The sequence below is a fragment of the Prionailurus viverrinus genome, chromosome B4, assembly GCF_022837055.1.
Source record: "Prionailurus viverrinus isolate Anna chromosome B4, UM_Priviv_1.0, whole genome shotgun sequence".
In the NCBI taxonomy this organism is placed as follows: domain Eukaryota; kingdom Metazoa; phylum Chordata; class Mammalia; order Carnivora; family Felidae; genus Prionailurus; species Prionailurus viverrinus.
In genome coordinates, this window is record NC_062567.1 from 122,451,589 (window position 1) to 122,469,373 (window position 17,785).

At 38.4% G+C, this 17,785-nt stretch overlaps 2 protein-coding genes across 6 annotated transcripts in view; one reads left to right on the forward strand and one right to left on the reverse strand.

Annotated features, from left to right (window-relative positions):
• Positions 1–6,856, forward strand: part of WASHC4 (WASH complex subunit 4) — a 62,188-nt gene extending 55,332 nt beyond the window's left edge. For 2 of the 4 annotated variants that reach the window (XM_047866934.1, XM_047866935.1), the window contains 4 exons: positions 1,499–1,595; positions 2,107–2,303; positions 2,564–2,660; positions 4,587–6,856. In XM_047866934.1, coding sequence (XP_047722890.1) covers positions 1,499–1,595; positions 2,107–2,303; positions 2,564–2,660; positions 4,587–4,654 — 459 coding nt within the window. In that variant the 3' untranslated portion in view covers positions 4,655–6,856. The remainder of the gene's footprint in view (positions 1–1,498; positions 1,596–2,106; positions 2,304–2,563; positions 2,661–4,586) is intronic. The other 2 variants (XR_007153998.1, XM_047866936.1) reach the window with 2 other exon arrangements.
• Positions 6,857–11,813: 4,957 nt separating this feature from the next.
• The window catches only part of APPL2 (adaptor protein, phosphotyrosine interacting with PH domain and leucine zipper 2), a 54,696-nt gene continuing 48,724 nt past the window's right edge, over positions 11,814–17,785 (reverse strand). Inside the window, exons 18-21 of one of the 2 annotated variants that reach the window (XM_047865757.1) lie at positions 15,259–15,295; positions 14,933–15,073; positions 14,152–14,199; positions 11,814–12,714 (exon numbers count right to left, since the gene is read on the reverse strand). In XM_047865757.1, coding sequence (XP_047721713.1) covers positions 12,688–12,714; positions 14,152–14,199; positions 14,933–15,073; positions 15,259–15,295 — 253 coding nt within the window. In that variant the 3' untranslated portion in view covers positions 11,814–12,687. Of the gene's footprint in view, positions 12,929–14,151; positions 14,200–14,932; positions 15,074–15,258; positions 15,296–17,785 lie in introns of both variants that reach the window. The other variant, XM_047865756.1, reaches the window with a different exon arrangement.

Here is a 17,785-nt window from a genome sequence, read left to right on the forward strand (position 1 = left end):
AGAGTAATAAATTTTCATATTGCTGCCTGACTTGTTAACACATACCCTCTTACACATTACTATTATTATCCTTTGAAAGCAGCAGATAGTTTGTAGACACCTTTTCTTCGTAAATGTTCTCTTACACTTTTTTTAATATGTTTATTGTTAATGCTCTATCATAATTATATGTCATAACTGTGATGTAGCAGAAGTGTCCATATTCATCTGATAAATACTATCTTTTCATCTTAAGACAGTGTCAGACTGGAGGCAGATTTGTCTTATACTCTGTAACAGTGTAGTTAACTTAGGGTGACTTCTTACCATGTGTCTTGAACTTGAAGGACAGCATACTGCAGACATGGTGAACAGCGGTCCGGGAGTTTAAGGAAGAGTGGAGTTGTGCAGGGCAACTGTCAGAATTCTAGGACAGAAGGACACGAAGTGTAGGACACTCTGTGTATGCTTGAGTTTATCATTGAATTCCAGAAAGAAGACAAACATAAGTGAGATATCAAAAAAAGATTTAACCATTTGTAAAGATTTCACTAATATGTGATTGATTGCCAAGTGAGTTTTACACGCATAAAAGTGAAAGTTGATATTGTTTCCAACAAAATAGGCTGTTATAGTACTTTTCACATGTATCACAATTATTTTTACAGGTCTCTACCCTTCTATAACTGTGCTATCCGTATATAGCCACAAGTGGCTGCTTAAATTTAAGTTAATTAAAATTTTATATGATAAAAAATCTAGTTCCTCAGTTTTGTGAGCCACATTTCAAGTTCTCAGTGGCCGTATGTGGCTAGTGGCTTACTGTATTGGTTAGTACAGATATACGATATTTCTGTCATTGCTGAGAGTGCTGCTCTAGAGTGTGGACTTTTTGATGGTATTCATTTTTTTATCGTAGTTACTTAATACCTGATAGAAGTTTCAGTAAATCTTTATTGAATAAATGACAAGGTATTTTGTAAGAGCTGAGTTTTTAGAAAAGCCTTTTTGGGGGGAATTCATTTCTCCAGATGACTCATTCTTTAACCTAGAATCTGATAAGAAATAGTGTTTTAGAATGAATTGGGCAGAAGCAAGGACTACCACACATAAGAGCACTTATGCTTTGAAGTAAATAAAGCAGGCCTACTTTTCTGATTCCAGCTTTCACTTAGAGTGTGACTTTGGACAAGTTACTCAGCCTCTAGGCTTCAGTGTTCTCATCTGCAAAATGTTCATAATATTTTGTAATGAACCATATACAAGGCACTGTGGTTAGGGTAAGTGGTGATCAAAGGAGGGCTTGTAGTTAGAGGACTTGGAAAGAAGAGCCGTTAAAAGATACTTGTACAGATTGTGATCTCACCAGGGGACTATTTATAGGAGGAAGATGTCTCAAATCAAAAGGACAGGAATCTAGAAGGGTTCCTATTTATAATTTTTGAAATGTCTCCTTTATGAACTAAATTCTGAAGATATTTTAGCCCAGTTGTTTCTCTAATATGTTATATCTTTTTAGACCCTCAACTTTGTAGAGCATTCCATTAGCTGCAAGGAGAAATTGAATAAAAAAAACAAAATTGGAGCTGCTTTCACTGATGATGGCTTTGCCATGGGTAAGCTTAATGCAATTGTTTTTCCATTAATTTTATGTTCATTATTACCATGGATTTTAAGAAACATTTGCTTAATAGATCTGTGTGCTCTTTGTAGATTTGTTTTTCATGAGCAGTGTTTACTCTTTATTTTTTAACTGGGTCATCTGATTAATAATACTTATCTTCCATCAAGTGTAACTATCATTCACGCCCACCTGGTATTGCTAATCGCTTAGTTTCATTAGATGTAATGTTTAGACTTTGTTGGGGTGGTGGCTTTAAGAGTTTTTAGCATTTTGTGTTGAGTTCCCCTGTAGCTTCCTCAGTTGCTGTCAAATAGCAGCAGAAGTTTTTCCCCAACCCTCAGCATGTTACCTGTAAGTGATTTTCATGGCCATGTTGTTTCTTTTTTTCTTGATTGTCTTATTTTTAGTTGTATATACTTTCACTTTTTTTTTTTTTTTTAAAGGAGTAGAATACAACTTCTGTACTCATTGTAATTTGGCTTTGGTTTTGCTAATGACTGCAGGTGTCGCTTACATTTTGAAGCTTTTGGATCAGTACCAGGAATTTGACTCACTTCATTGGTTCCAGTCTGTTAGAGAGAAGTACCTGAAGGAGATAAGAGCAGTTGCTAAGCAACAGAATGTGCAGTCAACTAGTCAAGATGAAAAACTGCTACAAACCATGAATCTCACTCAGAAGCGACTGGATGTGTATCTACAGGTAGAGGAGAGTAGTAGTCAAATCTGCTTTGATATTTATGATACCCATTCTTGATATCTGAAAACAAATCCTATAGAAACCTCCATTTAAACAGGATGAATAGTGGTAATAGGTATATTTTAAAAGGAATGGCATTTGGAAGCCATTTGATTCAGATATTAAAAATGGATGGATTACTAAATGCAGTTTCTGTATTTATGATTTCCACAGTTTTTTAGTAATATTTTCAGCTTTTACTTTACATGTTTTTATTTACTCAGGAATTTGAATTGCTCTATTTCTCACTGAGCAGTGCAAGAATTTTCTTCAGAGCAGACAAGACTGCAGCTGAAGAAAACCAAGAAAAGAAAGAAAAAGGTCAGTGAGTGGCTTAAATTTGGAAAGACCAGTAAATCTTTCTTTAATAGACACTAATGTCCCATTTTATCTGGTCAGAATTCCAGCTTCCTTTTCCTTTTGGAAAATAATTTAGACCTAGAAATGTCTTTTTTTTTTTTTTTTTTTTTTTTTTTTAAGTACAGCCTACATGCATCATTTGTAAATCTGAATAGAAATTTACATAGTTTTTACATTTCATTCTGGAGTAACTTTTTGTTCAGTTTCATCATAATTTAAATAAAATTTAACAAGTTTAGTTTTTTCTTTCACCCTTCAACTTGTGTCAGACAAGAAGGAACAAATTAGGAGGAACACTAGAATGTAGTAGAGCTGCTAACTAGACACAGACTGAGTGAGATGGGGCAGTTGGCTGAGGAGGTGGCAGATTGTAGGGACCCCATTTCGTATCATGGTGAGCAGCCTCCCGCCCTCCTGCGCAACCAGGCCTTGGAGAATCCGAGTTTACAGTGCAGCCACGAGAACCGATCGTCTTGTCCAGATCGTCTTGTCTGTTGTATTCTTTGTAGGATGATATAAATTGCTTATTATTTCATAGTTAAGGCTGCACATGATACATTTCTCCCCAGTTTAAAATTTAGGAACAATTTCTTCCCTGAAGAATGGTTGTTTCCTTTTTTCTGTTATAGAAATTATGTAATTTAGGTTTTCCTCTGCTCGGTAGCTTAAAGCTTGGTACAGCAGCTGAGTTGAGTTTTCATGTTTTTCCTATATCCTTACTTGTATTTCACAAATCAAGGCATAAAATTTACATTTTATAAAATAAGATGTTTTTATTAATCTTACTTTGTTAAATTTTAAAATACATATATATTTTACACTGAATTTGGGTAGACCACTTCTATCAAGTAACCTATTCCCTGATAATGTTGCATAAATTAAATATGTTAATAATTAGCATACAGAAGCTTTTTTGGAATCTAATAATTGTGTGCTTGAAAGTGATTTCAGGCTGTTACCTGGAAGATACTCAGTATTTATTACATGAAAATATGTATATATTCTGTTTGGGTCCCTTTCCAAGGCTAAAGTAAATTGGAAGACTTTGAGTGAATTTGATCTAAATTGTGAAGAAACTCAGTTATTGCTTAGGTTCTGCTCAGGCATTTCATGCGAGAACCTTGTCTCCAGCCAAGCTTATACTTACTTTAAGGCCTAAAACATTAAGGCAGAACAAACAAACCTTTTGGTCTCAGTGGAAGCCCTTGCTGTGGATTGTTCTTAAGGAACTCACTATGATTCTGGTTGATGCGTCTCACCCACATCAACCACTGAGGTGGTGGTTCTGTTGCAAAACTCTGTCTTAGCTAAAGGTTGCTCAGATATGTAGTCAGAGTTGCAGGGTACATGAGATAGTTTTCCTCTGTTAATGAAATGTGTGCATGTGGTATTTCATACACAAAAAAAGAGGAATTCATTTTATCACAATCATAATAAAAAGCTGCTTTAAAAAATGAATTACAAACACAGATGGAAAGCTACTTATTCTGGACAATTTTATATGTGAATTTGCAGCAATGTCTCTGGCAATAACAGCAGTGCACTATAATAGTGATTTCTTGGCCTGGCTGGGGGAACCGGCTGAGGGGCAGCATGCCTTCAAACGTGCCAGGTGAAACTCCAGTGGCCCACATGCAGTTCTGAATCTCACAAGTCTACACCTCTATTAAGTACCAGTCAGAACGTTACCTTTGCAAAATTTAGCTCAGATTTCTAAAAAATTAAGGTAACTAAACTACATATACATTGTAATATTAGAGAACTATTTGGTAGATGCACATTTTCTTAATTTGAAATTTAGCAGGTAGCTCTTCTCAATTTTTACTTAATTCATTTTTTAAAAATGAATATACATCTGTCCATTGTTATTTTCACCCACGCTTCCAGAAGAGACCAAAACAAGCAATGGAGACCTGTCCGACAGCACTGTGTCTGCAGATCCTGTTGTCAAATGATACCGATGGTATGCGTTGCCCCTCAGAAGTCATCAGAATTTTGTCAGTACTGCTGCCAGTGAAATGGATGTTAGCAAGCTAATGGTGAAGTTTTCCTGGACCACATCTCTGGTAACAGGTAGATGTTGCAACTCTTTAAGGCGGTGCTGCTGAGTCCATTCTTCTTCTGAAGGCTCAATCTTCTTTCTAAAGGTTGAGAATGAGATTTTCAGTTGGGTTTTTGCCTGGACTTGAGGCTAGCAGATGTGCCTGGGGAGTGTTGTTTGAAGTGAAGCTGTAGAAGGGCCGAACCAAATTCCTAAACTGCCGCCTCAGATCTCTAACAATCTACGTGAGGGTTTAAAACTTGTGTTTGCATATTTGATCCATATTTGCTTGTCATTGGAAACTCAGTGCGTATCCTCTGTACAGCCAGCAAATACATGTTTAAACAAAGTGAATTAAGTCTGAAATTTATGAGGCATACATATCGACATTGTTATAACAGACATACAGAAAGATGGCTTTGATAGAGGTGAGGCACAAGTGTGCTATGTACCTTTTATGTACAGTATAAAACTGGTTCATCGTTAATTTCATGTGACTCAACAAGAGCTGTTCAGGTCTTTGATAAGACATTTTATAACTAGTTTACATTGCTTTGGGAACATGTAACCTCCAACAACTGCTTTAAATTTAAGATTTACTTAATACTCAAGATGAAAGAAAATTGAGAGAAAGCCATAGAGTCCTGCTTGCAACTTCACTTTTGGTTGAAGGCACTACGTGTATCAGAGAAAGTTGTATGGATTTTTATTTCTACATCCAAACTCAGGTTTCTTCTACATTAGGTTGAATTAAAGTCTTGGTGATGGTTTGGGCAGACTTTTTCTTTAAACCAAGTATAATCTAAGACATCAGATTAAGCACTGTGCAGGCTTTTTAAAAATTACCACTGTGAGAATAAAGTTCTAATAAATCATTTACTGATTTGAAAAGTACAGTAAGATTTTGAGTAAATTTAGTTCCTCGCAGGCTACAAGCTTTATTTTTGTAAAGATTACATCAGTTGATAATTAAATGGTTAATCATGGCCTATATAATCTTTGAATATAATACAGTGATACTTTTACAACGAAAACAAAGTTTAAAACTGTACACGTAATAACATCATTTGGTAAACACTTGATTTTTCCATTGCACTTGCCTATTAAGCATTTCTTTGGGTATATCCTGCAAGTAATTCTAATGTTTGATTTCCAGCTTTTGGAACAGGTGTACAATGCCCTATCTGTATGCATTGATTACTGGCAGGGTAACTTTCCCAGCCCAAGATAAACACTTCCACTGTTCAAAGTCAGAAGAAACAAAATAGGTAGGAAATGTTTTTTGTTTATTATGTAAACATGACTTTCAGAATTATGAACAATGGGTGGATTAAAGGCATTTAATATCTGTAATTCATACTAACTGTAGAAATGGCCCTAAAGCATGCTGCATAATTAGTAATTTATATTTTCATTATTGTAAATGTTTATATTAATGATCTTTTGATTGTATCAAATTCGTCACCATTTCATAGCAACAATATTCTTCTTTTTTTTTTTTTCTCTCTGACTTCCCTAAAACAATCTCCATTTTTAATAGGGGTAGAAATTGTAATTGGAAGAGAATCTGAGGTCTCTGTTCATTATCCCCACATATATCAGTTATTATCGATCTTATGAATATTCTATAGAGTTTATATGCTGACACCATGGATACCTACAGTTGAGAAGAAAGTGATTATTATTTTGCCATTAGCTCAAAATAATGTCACTGTAATCTGGATAAATTACACATATTTGAAATAAAATCTCTGAAAAGATTAAGCATATTTAAATGCTATTAAAGTGCAGAGCAATAGGGCTTGAGTGTTTCACACCTAAGTTAATATATGCATTTGGATGATGTTTTCTTTGCTTAACATATTAATGTTAAATATTTTTTTTTTGGACATACTGTAGTTTAAAATTAGTGTGAGCATTTGTTGTAAATTCACAAACTCAATAATGTTCAAATTCTCAGGAATTAAGGACTAACCATAACTTTGTCAGTTCTAATTAAGTTTTGTAAAAGATGGCAAGTTTGTTACCTCACTTGAGTGGGGCTTCCCCCTACCCTAATTCTAAGAGAATATAATATGTATAATAAAACATTAATAAATATAATTTCAAAAGTTTACTTCCCCTGGATGTTTATGTTCAAAATTGAATGTCTTAAACCAGGACTTCTTAACATTAACCTTTTTGGAATCCCCTTTAATAGAATATAGGGAATCTGTCTTTAAAAAAATACTTGCATGCACATAGGCAAAACATTTCAAGTATAAAATTGGTATTGGCTCCTTTCCACGCAACCCAGGTGAAGAACTTTTCTTTTTCTCTTTGTACGTTCTTGATCTAATCCTTGCTGTTTTCAAATAAAAAGAACCCATGTGAATGTTTACTTTTAAATCCTAATCCTGGGAAGGGATCCTTGGTTTACAGTGTTTAATGTTAGAAATAACTCTAGTGCCATTTGCAAACATGAGTTTAACTGAAACAGTAATAATAAATGAGAGCCTTTTAAATATTACACTGGAGACAGGAGACACAGCCTTTTAAATACAGCTGACCCTTGAACGGCATGATGTTTAAACTGTGTGGTGGGGGGAGGGAAGAGTGTGCCTGGGTGGCTCAGTCAGTTATGTGTCTGACTCCTGATCTGGCTCAGATCATGATCCCAGGGTCGTGAGATTGAGCCCCGCCTCAGGCTCTGCGCTGGGTGTGGAGCCTGCTTAAGATTCTTTCTCTCCCTCTCTTTATGCTTCTTCCCCACTCACGCTCCCTTTCTCAAAAATAAAAATAAACTGTGCGGGTCCACTTATGTGACTTTTAAAAAGAAATCCAATATAGTTCTGTAACTGTAGTTTCCTTATGATTTTAATAGCATTTTTTCTCTAGCTTAGTTTTTTTTTAATGTTTATTTAGAGAAAGAGTGAGGCAAAGGCAGAGAGAATCCCAAGCAGGTTCTGCAATGCCAGCATAGAGCTCAACGTGGGGCTCGATCTCATGAACCATGAGATCATGACCTGAACAGAGATCAAGAATCAGATGCTACAGTGTGGAGGTTCCTCAAAAAATTAAAAATAGAACTACCCTAAGACCCAGCAATAATTCTAGGAATTTACCCAAGGGATACCGGAGTGCTAATGCATAGGGGCACATGTACCCCAATGTTTATAGCAGCACTTTCAACAATAGCCAAATTATGGAAGGAGCCTAAATGTCCATCAACTGATGAATGGGTAAAGAAGATGCGGTTTATATCTATGATGGAATAGTACTTGGCGATGAGAAAGAATGAAATCCTGCCATTTGCAGCAATGTGGATGGAACTGGAAGGTATTACGCTGAGTGAAATAAGTCAGAGAAGGACAGATATCATATGTTTTCATTCATATGTGGATCTTGAGAAACTTAGAAGACCATGGGGGAGGGGAAGGGGAAAAATAGTTGGAGGGAGGCAAACCACAAGGGACTCTTAAATACAGAGAACAATCTGAGGGTGGACGACGGGGGTGGGGGAGAGGGAAAATGGGTGATGGGCATTGAGGAGGGCACTTGTTGGGATGAGCACTGGATGTTGTATGGAAGCCAGGTTGACAATAAAATATATTAAAAAAAAAAATCAGACGCTTAACTGACTGGGCCACCCAGGCGCCCCTGTTAGTTTATTGTAAGAATACGCTATATTATCCAAGTAACATCTATAATATGCGTTCATTATAAGGTTTCCATTCAGCGGCAGGCTCTTAGTTTAAGTTTTTGGGGAGTCAAAAGTTAACATGCAGAGTTTTGATTGTGCCAGGAGTTGGTGCCCCTCACCTCTGTGTTTTTCAAGGATAGGCTGTACTACACTGGAGAAACTTTCCTTGGTAAAGTCTGATTACTGCTCCTTTTCTTTCCAGAGGCAGTAGTGGGAAGATTGTGGGAAAGATGGGGTAGCACCATCACATACATCATCATGTTACTTGTTGATGCTGGGTTGGCTAAATGGAAAAAGATTTTATGGGTTTTTTTTTCCAGCTGAAGTCTGCAAAAGTTTCATACTGATGGTATTCTTTTTAAGAAAGTTTTAATGCTACAATTTTAACAGAGGTTTTTTTAGATGTTAGGAAGAATTTAACACGTTATTAGAGATTTCTGCTGAAAAGAATCTGGAATATGTGGAAATCTTTAAAGTGAATATCATGCAGTGAACTCAGACATGGTGATGGCAAAGTTAGGGCTTACTTTGATACAAAAAGTTCTTATATATAGTGTGTAAGAACTCAGTTTAGGAAAATATATGGATACTTGTTGGCCTCTCTTAGTGTAAAACCTAAATATCAGATAATCCAGTTCCCATTAGTGGAGTTACACTCTGCAAAGGAGAGGAATTCATCTCCTGATCAGTGTAGAGATGATGTCATAATTCTGGGATCATCTTTAAAGATTATGCACTGTAGGGGCGCCTGGGTGGCTCAGTCGGTTAAGCGTCCGACTTCAGGTCATGATCTTAGGGTTTGGGAGTTCGAGCCCTGCGTTTGGCTCTGTGCTGACAGCGCAGAGCCTGGAGCCTGCTTCACATTCTGTGTCTCCCTCTCTCTTGGCCTCTCCCCTGCTCATGTTCTTTCAAAAATTACCATAAAAAAAAAATTTAAAGACTGTGCATTCTGTAATGTATGCAAGATCTTTGTGTAGTGAAACATTCTTTAGTAATGCCCTCATTATCATTAAAGTGAGGGGGAAAGTTAATACTTTACATCAAGAAGCACCTATCTGTATTAGTATTACAGCATTTAATCATTTTAGAATCTGCACAAAATGCAACAGGGCATTAGAGATGTACTCTAAGGTGGTATAATTACTGCATATCAGAATAATTTTCAAAGGTTTATGTACCTAATGAGAGAAACATTTGGTGATTGCTGTGTGGTTTCTCTGTGCTGTGTATGTCACAGAGCAGTTAGAAGCATAGACTTTGGAGCCAGACTGTGATTTGAAGCCTGCATTTTCTCAGGCACAAAATGGCCTAATGATACAGAGCTTGTAGTTTGAGGACTGACTTTTGTGTAAAGCACTTTATATATTAGGAAACAGTAACTACTGTGAACACTAGCTAATATGATTACTGATAGGCAGAAATGCACTTGGCATATAGTTGTTAGCTTTACTATTACTCTCTTAGGTGGAAAAGTTGGAAGATAAACAGTATGTGACTCTGAGTGGGTCTCATAAAAATTATGCCTGTTTACATGGCCTAGCTAAGTGCCAACAATGGGAGAGAAGTCCTGCACTTCCCCAGTCTGACAGCTAAACAACCAGAGGCAGTGCTGGGAAATGAAAACCGGTGAGAATAGCTGGCTAATAAAGGGTCCCATTTTCTCCCATCCCACCTTTCATTTACATGGCACTTGATAATTTTTCATAGTGCTTTCATTTGGGGAATTTAAAGGGCAACCTTCTAAAGTTTAACATTATTTTAAAATCTATGACCCATGCACAAGAGTACATGATATGTGTGTACTGAATCAAGAATAAAACAGGACATTTGGGTAGCCACCGTACCGTGGAGGTTAAGAGCCTGTTGCTCCTGCCTGAGATGTTCCATTGTTCTTCCTCGGATCGCCGCTCCCTTTTCCACTCCGGAGGAAACCACAACGCAGAATTTTGGGGTAACTATGCCTTGCTTTTCTCTAGTGTTACAACCTATCTGTAGTTTTCTAAATAACACGGTGGTGGTTTGCAGGTTTTTAAAAAATTAACATAAATGGATTCTTACTGTATATGACTTGTCTCTTTTGAAATTCATCCATGATGATGCACATACCTGTAGTCCATTTAGTTTTCCTTCTTTAGTATTGTTACACAAATACACAGATCTGTTTTGCTGATGACATGTGGGTCACTTCCAAATTTGGGATAGTACGAACAGGGCTACTGGCTGCACGCATCTCTGTGTACCTGTGTTCAGAGTTTCTCCAGAGTTCTCGCAAGTGAATCTGCTAGGCCATCTACAAGTGCAACGGATACAACGCCAGACTTGTCCCGTCCCAGCAGCGGAGGAGCCTCGTGCCCATCCCAGCAGCTATGTTTCTACAGTCTGGTGTGTAATATCCCAGTGGGTTTAATTTGTATTTATTATATCAATTTTGTATATTTCTATTTAAGAACCCCTTTTATTTTTTATTCTGTGAAATGCCTTTATGACTTTATTTTCAATTTTTTCTAATTGCAGGAATATTTTACATATTCTGGATACTAATATTTTGTGGGTCATCTGTGCCTAATATGTGCAGTTCATTTTGTGTTTTCATTCTATGGTTTTTTCAATGAAGTTAGTTTTAATGGGCTTCAGTCTTTTTTTCCTAGGATTTGCATACTTTGTGGCTTAGTCAAGCCGCATATTTTTGAAATATGAAAAAATTAGGAAATGAAAGAAATTGATTTTAGTTTCTAACAATATTGTTTACAACTAGTTTCTTCCCTCCCACCCTGAACAATTCGAAGCAAGAAAAGGAAATTCAGGGGACTGTGGCTCTTGCAGCCTATTGGAGGACTTACCGGTTTAATACAGTTATGATACACAAATTTTTGTAAGGCATTCGCTAACATCATACTAATAATTTCATGGTGTATCTCATGCTGGCTTAGTCTCTGAGGCTCACATTATAGAAGTGGACTCTGATACCCCTGTAACATTAAGTTTGGATTACAAAAGTTGTTTTATTAATCCACCATTTTGGGAGCTGTGGTGGCTCAGTCAGTTGAGCATCCCACCTCTTGATTTCTGCTTAGGTCATTGTCTCATGGTCATGAGATTGAGCCACACTGAGTGCAGGGTCTGCTTAGGATTCTCTCTTTCTCCCCCCCCCCCTCCTTCCCCATGCTCTCTCCCTCAAAAAAAAAACAAAACAAAACAAAACAAAAAAAAACGGTACTGAGATCACATTGTTCAACCAGTGTTGAATAGAGGTATTTGATAGGGCATAATGAAATCACAGCAGAGGGGGGGAATGTACTGAGGTTTTGGAAATGAACAGCTGAAGCCACAGAACTAACTTTAGTTTTCTTCCAGGGATGTTCTAGAAAATAACCACAACAAGCAAAAGAAAGAAACAGAATGGTAGTTTTTATTTGCTAGCATTTGTTGCTCGGTTAATTTATTACAAACACAACGGTATTCTGTTGAAACTGGTTATAATTAAACACATGGTGCCAATTCAGGATCATCATACTTCGTAGGTAGGGGTGGAATAGGATTTTTATACCAAGCCCCGCAACCAGCCATGCTTTCATTCAAGTGAGTTTTAAAATTAATTGGTCCCTTCCTTGAGGAGGGTCTGGCTCAGAAGAATCAGGAACTGGTAGAGCTTCACACGGTCTGTAGTGATCCACCACTAAAACCATACCTGAAGGACCGTAAACTTCTGAATGCTGGTTCATCAAGGTTCCCATGTAAAACTGAGCGTCTTGTGTGGTGCTTGTCTGCTAGTCTTTTTATTGCATGATGTCTGAGAAAAATGATCACAACTAGACCTGCATTTTTGCTAACGCTCAGGCCCTCCAAGCGGGGCTCGCCACCTAACTGCACAAACTGATGCTGGTAGGTCCGACTGTGAGACAAGCCTGATTATAAATACACAACTTTCAGAATGACAGGCACTTAAAGCTCATTAAGGAAAATATAAAAATAGATTATATTAATAGGAAATATTTAGTGTTTATCAAATTATAAATCTAGGCTTTTATCGTTTTTTAAAAAGGGTACTTGGAGACTAAAGAGAGGACATTTGAATAAAGTGAACAATGCATTTTTTCAGTAACTTTCATTCTGAGCGCTGAACAGTACAATCTAAGAAGACAACTTACCACAAAGCACCTAAAGTAACATTTGTAGATGGGTAGGAATGTTGTCAACCATTTCTCACTGTTTTCCCTCCCAAGTCTCAGTATCAAGGCATCAAGAGTACATTCCACAAGCGATTGTCAGCGTTCTGAAACCAGGTCGTGGGCCTGTATGTCAAAGAAGTTGAAAACCCTTAAGGAGGTAGCTCTCCTTCCTGGGTGCTCTTTCCCCAAAGGCCCAAGAGAGTTATGCTTCAGATTCTGTGCCTCTGTTTTCATTTGGACTTCCATCATTGTCATCTGGTTGATCGTTTAACAGTACATATTTTCCATCATTGGTTAGTGGTATGGACAGCATTAATTGAGCCAATGCTTCTGGATCCTGAAGTTAGGAGAGTTTAAGAAGGAGAAAAGAAAACGCTTAAAATGCACTTAAAACCCCTATGGCATGGCTTTCAGTATTCTGTAATCTGGCTTCTTTCCTTCCGGGATCTATGTGTGCCTTCAGGTGAGTCTCCTTGCTTCTCTGAAAAAGCTCAATTGCATTTTACTTCTAGACTCTGGGCCCAGGTTTTGCTCTTAGCCAAAATGTCATTCACTTAGCCAAATCATAATCGTCTTCCCACAAAGAGTCCAGAGAAGAACTTCCTTTAGAATACCTTTGTCTTCTAGATCACTAACTCCTTCCTCTTTCCCTGTAAACCAAGAGTTGGCAAACTACGGCCATCTGGCTCACTGTTTTTATAAATGAAGTTTCACTGGAACACAGCCATTCATTTATATAGTATGTATGGCTGCTGGAACAATAGCTGAGTTGAGTAGTTGCAACAAATGTAAGCCTAAGAGGTTTCCTGTCTTGCTCTTTACAGAAGTTGATCCCTGATCAATACCATAAAATACTAACTTGCACTGCCTGCTACCATTTCATGTATACTGGTCTTAGTCGTCCTGCCCTCCCCCAACATTAGGAAAGCTAATACGGTGCTCAGTAGCTATATGTTACTGTTTAAAAATCCAGTTCATCATCAAATTAGCTACATTCAAGCTGCCTATTGAACAGTACAGACACAGGTCATTTCCATTATTGCAGAAGTTCTACTGAACGAGAAGCCTCCTGGGGCAGGAACTGTATCTGTCTTGCTCACTGGTAGAATTCTAAGGTTTTTCTTGTACAAACTTGGCTCTCAGAAGTTTGTGGGGTCAGGGAAAGATTGTAAGCTGCTGAGATACAGGGAGATCTGGGAATCTTCACGTCTAGTACATTTCCAGGTTGAGGTCTGTCTGTGACCGCTCAGAGGAGCAAGGCCTTCGAGTACATGGTAGATACTTAAAGTTTCTACCATCTTAATCTGAAAGACAGGATATCTAGCCAACAACAGCAAGCAAAAAAGTGATAACGCAGCAAGCAGTGATATTTATGAAGAACTCCACATGTGTTAACCGGTGACTGTGGCCCTAGCCAGTCTGGTGGTTAGAACGCTTCAAAGGAAATCTCAAGTTTGGCCACAATGTCCAGCGAACACCATTCCTCTTTTTGAGAGAGATCTTAGTATGTCTATAGATCTTTTGAGTAGTTGTGAAAACCAGCACTAAAATGTACCTTACCTTCTGAACCGCAATGATTTCTTTTCCCAAATTAATAGCATAACATATCTGTAAGACAAGAAAAGCAGTGTTGGGCAAAGGCAGAAAGCGATAAGGGATTTTAGGAAAAAATGTGGTTATGGAAGTACAACGAGGTCACTGCTCATGTCGGTGTGGGGACAGAGGACCTGGCTGTTAAGAAGTTCATCACACGGGGCTCTGAACAGTAGAGTCCACCTGTCCTGGTCTCCGGTTGCCAATCTGTGCAGAGCAACGATATCCAGGGTCAGTGGCAACTGAAATTATCCCAGTGCTTAACATTCTTAACGGAGTACTTTCCTCCTTTCTCTCTCAATCACATTCTGCCACTGCGTCTTCGCACGCAGTGGCAAAAAGATACTTGCTGAAAGAGTTGATTAACTTTGATTAATTCCAAGTAGCAAATACGGTCACAAAAATTTTCATACTATATGAGAACAGTTTCCTGCTGTCTGCTTCGTTTGCTCTGAGACTAGATTTTCTCCATCGTAACTTCATTTTTAAAAAAGAAACTTGAAGGCAACTGCTTTTCACATTTCATCTCACCATTAACATTCTTCCTCATCACTGTTTAGAATGACACGCATTTCCAAGGGAAAATTTATTCCAGTCGTTTCTTTCAGTGGGGCCTTCCTGGAGGTATTCTCTAAACTCCTCAATGGGGGCGCAAAGAATAGTCAACTAAACACCCACGGGGTGGTGCAAAACCCCTTTAAATATCTTTGGACAGAGATATGGAATCTTAAGATGAAAAAAAACAGACCTTTTCGCCTTCTGAGTTGCTTTCAAAAACGTATGTACTCAGAGACTGTCCACCTGTGGATTCGGGCGTGCGGACCACAAAGCCGACTAGTCTCTTGTTTTCTTGATGGGCAGCAAACTGGGTGATGCTGGTGAGCTCAAACTGGAAATAACAGGAATAGACAACATCACATAACTGGAATTAAAAACAGACAAGTCATTCTCCACGGACAGCGTCACGAAAAAAGTGCACTATGAGTGACAGCTGTTAAATTTGGCAAAATCTATAAAGTGCCTACTTTGAATTAAGGAATAACTACTAAAATTAGCATGCATGGAGGTACTTACATTGGCCCTTGTTACTTGAGTCTGAGGATCTATCAACCTGAAATTTTAAGACACGCATTATATTACACATGTTGGAGACACCTGTATTCTTAGAAGAGTCTAGAAGTTCAGAATGAAATCACACAAATGCCCTTCTAAGGCCCGGCCGCAGCAAGGCGAGATGGCTCCATGGGACTGTCCAAAGGGAGCATGCGCCATGGGTCTGCCTGTGCTGAACCCCACGTAGTTGAAGCTCCGGGAACAGCTTTATGGAAGATTGTAACAACTGGAGACTTTCACATTTCAGTGCTTATCCAAAGGGGCAGCATTAGAATTCTTCACAGTTCTGATGTAGAATATAGACAGATCGTATTCTGTACAGCCTGCTTCTCAGAAGACATTTACTGACTATGGTCTTTTCCTTGAAGTCTAATTTTTTTCCCCTAAATATGGGGTGGGGTGAGAAAACAGTGAACAGATTGTAGCAAAACTATTCTGTGTCAGTTTGGGTGTGGGGGAGCACGGTCTTTTAAGAAGGTATATTCTAGGGGTGCCTGGGTGGCTCAGTTGGTTGTCAGGCTCTTCAACACTAGCTCAGGTCATGATGCCAGAGTCATGGGATTGAACCCCGCATTGGGCTCTGAGCTGGGCCTGGAGCCTGCCTGAGATGCTCTCTCCCTCTCTCTGCCCCTCCCCACTCACATGCCTGCTTGCTCTCTCAAAAAGGAAAACAAGACAAAAAAGGAAAACTTCTGTCCTATTTATAGAAGGAATAGCACATATTCTTTCTCCCCTTCCTTTCTCTCCTGCTCATTCTCAAAAATAAAAAAAATTTTTAATTAAAAAAGAAGGTATTCTAGATGTATTCTTTAACAAAACTTTAAGCATCATCTAATAACCAGGCTGATGTATCTGGAAAATACACTGCATTAGAGAATCTATTGCTGTCATACATACATATAAATTTCTACTTTCTAAACATGGTATTATTTATTGATTTGCTATAAATTCTGTGGGCGAAAGCAAAAAATCTATTCTTGGTCTTAAAAAATGGTTAGAATTCCATTTATATGAAATGTCCCAAACAGGCAAATACATACACACAGAATATTAGTGTTTCGTGGCTGCATGGGGGGGGGGGGGTTTAAGAAAAGGGAATGAGGGCTCACAGGTGTGGGTTTTCTCTGGGGATGATGAAAATCCTCGAAAACTGTGGTAACTAATGGTTGCACAACTCTGAATATACTGAAAACACTTCAGATGGGCGAGCTGTATGGGAAGTTAGATCTCAGGAAAGCAGTCATCCCCCCAGAAAGGCTGCGGTTGGAAATACGTGCGGTTCAAGTATGGGCCTCACCGCAGTCAGAAGGCTCTGGGCTGGCTGCTCGACTGTGCCCTTGTGTAAGTCACCCTGACTCTTCCAGACTCCTCTGTAAAAGTGGGAAAAGGACCCCACTTCAAAGAGGTGGTTAAGACAGTAAGAAAATGTGTATGGAATTTTACACATTTACAAGCTAAATACATGTTTTCTTCATGTCCCTATTGATTTGTATGAATTTAAAGATTTAAAAAATATACCTCATAAACGGTCTCCCTCAAGTAAAGTTTCTTAGGTATTTTGTAAAACTTTTCCATAAATGTGAACTTAAAACATGCATATTTTGTGAGTAACTTAAAAGGTTGCTATCTTAAACAGGTAATACAGATTTGCCTAAGATCTGATTTTCAGAGCGCCTGGGTGGCTCAGTCAAGCGTCCAACTTCAGCTCAGGTCATGATCTCATGGTTCATGAGTTCGAGCCCTGCACGGCACTCTGTGCTGACATCTCAGAGACGGGAGGCTGTTTTGGATTCTGTGTTTCCCTCTCTGCCCCTCTCTCCCTCTCAAAAATAAACATTAAAAAAAAAGATCTGATTTTCTGTGGGACTTCTCATTTGTCTCAAAACATGAATTCCAATGCAGGGATCTGTGTGTGGAAACTGTGGTGAAATATACCTAACATAAAATGGACTATTGCAGACTAATGGGCTAATATTTAGTACATTTACCACACTGTACAACCATTACCACTGCCTGGTTCCAAACATCTTCATCACCTCCAAAGGAAGCTACACACCCATCAGACAGTCACTTCCATTCTTTCTCCTCTCAGCTTCTGGCAACCACTAACCTGCTTTCCATCCTGGACACTTCAGATACAGGATCAAACAAAATGGCTGACATCTTCCACCGAGCATGTTTTCAGGGCTCAACAATGTTGTACCACACATCAGGACGTCATTTCTCTTTAAGGCTGGCTCCTACTCTGCTGTGTTAAATACCCCATCTTGTCTATCAATTTGTTGATGGAGTTGGGATCGTTTCCACTCTTTGGCTACCGTGAACCACGAACATCTGTGTAAACTTGGTTATCTGAGCAGTTTTCAATTCCTCCGGGTGTCTACCAGGGCTGGCAATCTACGTTTAACTCCCAGAGAAGCTGAACCATTTCCCACAGTGGCTGAACGGTTTTAACTATTCCCACCGGCAACGGATTCCAATTTTTTCA